Here is a 6,000-nt window from a genome sequence, read left to right on the forward strand (position 1 = left end):
TTCAGCACAAAGTATGTATTTTTAAACACGATCAGCGTTTGTTTTGCTATAAAATTGTGTGATGATACATTCAACTGAAAACCTAAGATGAAAACTGCCAATAAAGAAGTCGATTTTGGACCAATCATTTGACAAATTCGGACCTGATTGCTGTTTCTGACTATTTGATGGACATTTGAAAAGTCGCCTGGCATCCCTGGTAAACCCGTGCCGTAGTATCTAGTTTCTCGCCAGCAGCTCACACTGTGTGAACGGACAAGGCGAGTCAACCAATTGTCAAGCGAGTCCACCGGGTCAGTAGCTGCTCATTGTCAAGTCAGCTACTAGCAACGTATAAATGGGCCTTTAGAGACAGAATAACGAAATCGCAAGTCGCGTACATTTTATCGCTCGATTATTAATCATTATTTGTAATGAATACAATTAAATAAACATTAGATTTATATGTTATCCAAACCGTGTTATTACTACGATTCGGGAAACCACCCACATATGCAACAATTTTGGTGTCAGAAGTGGGATTGGTCGAAGAAACCTCTCGCGCGCGGGAAGTGAGGTTATAATCGCATCGAAAGCACATTTTTCCGTCTAAAAAAATGGCTCAAATGAATCCCGAATTTATGGAGGCGCTATCCGCAATGATCGCGCAAGCCCTCAAAGCATCCATCGCGGGTGCCATCGATCAGGTCAATGCTGGTCAACAGGTTCCGGCCGGAGACGCTGCTGCTCCATCGCCGAAAGTACCACCGTTCACAATGCCAGAGTACCGTCCATCCGAAGGAACGTCCGTCGCTGATTACTTCAACCGATTCGAGTGGGCATTGCAGCTGAGTCACATTCCAGAAGACCAGTTTGCACCCTTTGCACGAGTTCACATGGGAGCTGAACTCAATAACACTTTGAAATTCCTTGTTACACCCCGTGATCCTGCTGAGATTCCCTATACCGAGTTACGTAACACCCTGGTCAACCACTTCGATCGTGCGAAAAATAAATTCGTCGAGAGCGTCAAATTCAGACACATCATACAGCAAAAGGACGAAACCGTCGCACAGTTCGTTCTTCGTTTGAAGCAAGGTGCCGCCTACTGCGAATATGGCGATTTTCTGGACCGGATGTTGATCGAACAACTTCTACACGGACTTGAAGCACGAGATATCTGTGACGAAATCATCGCGAAAAACCCGGAAACGTTCAACGCTGCGTACGACATCGCGCACATGCTGGAAGCAACCCGGAACACGACACGAGAAGTCAACACGTTCACACAATTGACGTATTCAGAAGCTACTAACAAACTTGGCTACGAGAAGCCGAGAGCTAAGAAACCCCAACCTTATCATCCCACGACATCCTCTCACCGGGAACAACAAGAAAATAAATCAGACGACAGATATCGAACCAAAAGTCACCCGAACAATGCTGGTGGATCAGGTTCCTGCAACGGCTGTGGTGGACAGCATCTGCGGAGTCAATGTCGTTTCCGTGACGTCACGTGCAACGTCTGTAACAAGAAGGGCCACATAGCCAAAGTCTGCCGATCAGGAAAATCGAAGTCCCAATACTCTTCCACCGATCAGGTTCAAACTCATGAAAATCCAGCTTCAGAAGTCGACTTGATACAGTCACTGAGTAAAATCCACAATGTCTCTTCAACCGGAAAGAAAATGATCAACGTCGCAATCGACGGTCACCGCTTGCAAATGGAACTAGATACAGGAGCACCGTGTGGAATCATTGCTGAATCGACGCTGAAAAGAATCAAACCGAAGTTTTCTCTGCTACCAACAGACAGACAGTTCTCAAGTTATACTGGTCATATCATCAACTGTCTCGGTCGTCTTCCTGTGCATGTATCCATCGGATCTACAACGCGCAGACTGAATTTGTACATTGTGTCCGGAGAGTCCGACTCTCTCTTTGGGCGCGAATGGATCGCGCAATTCGCTGACGAAATCAATCTGAATCGAATCTTCTCTTCAAACACATCCGTCAATTCACTTACGAGCACTGAACTTACTCCGGATCAAGCAACGCATCTGTCGGCTTTACTGGATAACTTTGGTAGCATCTTCAGCGATGTTCCAGGAAAGCTCATAGGACCATCAGCGAAAATTCATCTAAAACCTAATGTATCTCCAGTTTTCGTGAAAGCACGAGACGTACCTCTCGCACTACGTGATCGATATGCAGCGGAGATCGACAAAAAACTCGCTTTAGGATTCTACGAAAAAGTAGACTATTCCGAGTGGGCATCGCCGACCCATATCGTTGTAAAGAAAAATGGAAACATCCGAATCACCGGTAACTATAAACCGACTGTCAACCCAAGGATGATAATTGACGAACATCCGATACCGAAAATTGAAACGATCTTCAACAAAATGAAGGGAGCTGCTTTGTTTTGTCACCTCGATGTAACCGATGCTTACACGCACCTTCCAATCGACAATGAGTTTCGCCATGTACTTACCCTCAACACTACGACGCATGGGCTCGTTCGTCCCACAAGAGCTGTATACGGAGCTGCTAATATACCAGCTATTTGGCAACGACGCATGGAGTCCGTTCTTCAAGGATTAGATAACGTCGTCAGCTTCTACGACGACATTATCGTTTTTGCACGAAACTTCGACGAGCTTCTGCTAGCTCTCACCGCAACACTTGAGAGGATGAAGCAAAACGGTCTGCAGCTCAACAAATCGAAATGTGTCTTCGCTACACCATCACTCGAATGCCTAGGTCATCGAATAGATCGTCATGGTCTACATAAATCGGACAAGCATATCGAAGCCATTCGTGATGCACCACGACCGGCTACTCCGGAGGAACTGCAGCTGTTTTTGGGTAAGGCAACCTACTACAGCTCATTTATCCCCAATCTTTCTTCTAGAGCCAGACGTTTACGTGATATGTTGCTTGCTGATACATTTAAATGGACACCCGAAGCAGACATGGCCTATCAAGACTTGAAACAGGTTCTAATTTCTCCGCAAGTGCTGATGCAGTACGATCCAGCATTACCGCTAATCCTAGCAACAGATGCCAGCAAAACTGGTCTCGGTGCCGTTCTATCACACCGACTGATCAACGGAACGGAGCGACCGATAGCATACGCCAGTTGTACCATGTCCAACACTGAGCAAAAATACCCGCAAATCGACAAGGAGGCTCTCGCTATCGTATGGGCTGTAAAGAAATTCTTCCACTATCTGTACGCGCGTAAGTTTACGCTGATCACGGATCACAAGCCGCTTACACAGATACTACATCCAGAAAAGTCACTCCCCACACTTTGCATTAGCCGAATGGCGAACTACGCTGATTATCTGGCTCACTTCAACTTCGATGTGGTCTACAAGCCAACCAGTCAGAACACAAACGCTGATTACTGTTCCAGAATTCCAAGTCAATCTACACAAACCGATGTCGACAGATTATCTCTGCACGAGGGAAGGAATAACGAAGACGAATTCGAACAATTTGCTTTAAACCAGATCCAGCAGCTGCCAGTGCGCGCTGAACACATTGCACGCGAGACACGAAAAGACCCTCATCTTGGAAAGATTTATCGAGAGCTGGAATTAGGACGAAATCTCGCGCAGTCAAACTACAAGGCCCCGGAAGTAAAATACACCCTAGCTGCCAACTGTTTACTTTTCGAACATCGTGTCGTCATACCACCAACTTTGCGTGAAGCAATCCTGAATGACCTACATGCGGCACACATCGGAGTCGTCAAAATGAAAGGACTAGCACGTTCCTTTGTATACTGGCCAAGAATCGATGCAGACATCGAACGTACAGCCAAATCCTGTACAGAATGCGCACGACATGCACCAGCACCACCGAAATTCAGCAGTCACCATTGGGAGTATCCAAACGGTCCGTGGGAGCGTATCCATGTCGACTACGCAGGCCCAGTGGCGGGTGCGATGCTGCTAATCGTCGTTGATGCATATAGCAAGTGGGTGGAAGTCAAAATCGCCACCTCAACAACAGCAGCTGCTACTATCAACATTCTCGACACATTATTCGCTGCTTACGGAGCACCTATCACCCTTGTATCGGACAACGGTCCACAATTCACTGCCGAGGAATTCAAGACGTTTCTCCAGCGAGGCGGTGTAAAGTATCACAAGTTTTCTGCACCTTACCATCCAGCTACGAACGGGCAGGCCGAGCGCTACGTACAGACAATAAAAAGAGCACTGAAGGCGATGGGAACGACAACCAACACTTTGCAAGCCAACTTAAACGAGTTCCTGCAACAGTACCGAAAAGCTCCACATGCCGAAACCGGAGAATCACCAGCGAAATTGTTTCTAGGTCGAAACATCCGAACACGGTTGGATCTAGTTAGACCACTAGATGCCAGCACAAAGGTTTCTGAAAAACAACAAGCATCGTTTAACTCTTCGTTCCGGTCATTCACCCCAGGACAGCGAGTTTATTGTCTATCAGGAAATCCTCGAATGGATAAGTGGATTCCGGGAATTATTGCTGCTCGATTGGGAGATTTGTACTACGACATTATTTACGAAGGTAAACATCTCAAACGTCATATTGATCAGATTCGACATTTCCACGACAAAGATTATAACGAAAGGTACATACCAATTGCGAACGAACCAATGTTATGCGAATCAGGTGACAAATCCCGTAGGATGCATTTTTACGGAGGTATCATGACGTCACGCCAGCCGACAATCAACGAACGATCCAGTTCAATGTCAGAGTCGTCTTCCAATTGGACGGATACGCCAGATGCACGGTTCTTGACACCGAGTAACAGTCCGGAGCGATCAAGTGAGAACTCATCACCTATGCTACGCCGTTCAGACAGACAGCGTCGTCCCCCTCTTCGATTTTCTCCGTAGTTTGCTTAGATTTCTTCCTTAAAGGAGGGAGGAAATGTTATGTATGCACTTGTCTAACTTCCAACCTGAGTGTACACGAGCTGTCAGTTAGAGACAGAATAACGAAATCGCAAGTCGCGTACATTTTATCGCTCGATTATTAATCATTATTTGTAATGAATACAATTAAATAAACATTAGATTTATATGTTATCCAAACCGTGTTATTACTACGATTCGGGAAACCACCCACATATGCAACAGGAAGCACAAAAAAGAAAAGTTCCAAGTGCTCCGTTTAAAAGAAAACCAGCCACTCCTGGCTGGGACGATGAATGCACAAAATTGTATTTGAAAAAATCTGATGCTTTCAAAGCTTTTCGTAGACATGGAACATCCACACACTTCGAGGAATATTCAAAGCTTGAAATACAGCTGAAACAATTAATTAAAGCAAAAAAACGCGGTTACTGGCGCAATTTCATTGAAGGTCTTTCTCGTGAAACCTCAATACGTACCTTGTGGAGGGTAGCTCGCAACATGCGTAACCGCTCATCTACCAACGAGAGTGAAGAATACTCCAACCGATGGATATTCGATTTCGCGAAAAAGGTCTGTCCAGACTCAGTTCCAGCCCAACATACTCTTCGAGAAACGTCTCCGAGCAGTGGACCTCTGGACGGACCATTCTCAATGCTGGAATTTTCTATGGCTCTTCTTTCATCGAACAACTCTTCACCCGGAAGCGATATGATTAAATTCGTTCTTCTAAAAAATCTTCCCGATATCGCGAAAAGACGCTTGCTAGACTTATTCAATACCCTACTAGAAAACAACATTGTGCCACCCGAATGGAGACAGGTCAAAGTAATAGCAATTCAAAAGCCTGGCAAACCAGCGTCTGACCATAACTCATACCGTCCGATTGCTATGCTCTCGTGCATTAGAAAATTGTTGGAGAAAATGATCCTTCGAAGACTCGATCAATGGATCGAGACAAATAATTTGCTATCAAGTACACAATTTGGGTTTCGCAAGAGCAAAGGAACAAACGATTGTCTAGCGTTGCTTTCTACAGATATTCAACTGGCCTTTGCGCACAAGGAGCAATTGGCTTCAGTATTCTTGGATATTAAGGGAG

General features: G+C 45.5%; 1 protein-coding gene across 1 annotated transcript; it reads left to right on the forward strand.

Moving 5' to 3' along the window:
• The first annotated feature begins 596 nt into the window (after positions 1 to 596).
• On the forward strand, positions 597 to 4,880 carry LOC129766870 (uncharacterized protein K02A2.6-like). Its single transcript, XM_055767472.1, has one exon. The coding sequence runs from the start codon at positions 597 to 599 to the stop codon at positions 4,878 to 4,880; it is 4,284 nt and encodes a 1,427-aa protein (XP_055623447.1).
• The last annotated feature ends 1,120 nt before the right edge of the window (positions 4,881 to 6,000 follow it).

Source organism: Toxorhynchites rutilus, chromosome 2, assembly GCF_029784135.1.
Source record: "Toxorhynchites rutilus septentrionalis strain SRP chromosome 2, ASM2978413v1, whole genome shotgun sequence".
In the NCBI taxonomy this organism is placed as follows: Eukaryota; Metazoa; Arthropoda; class Insecta; order Diptera; family Culicidae; genus Toxorhynchites; species Toxorhynchites rutilus.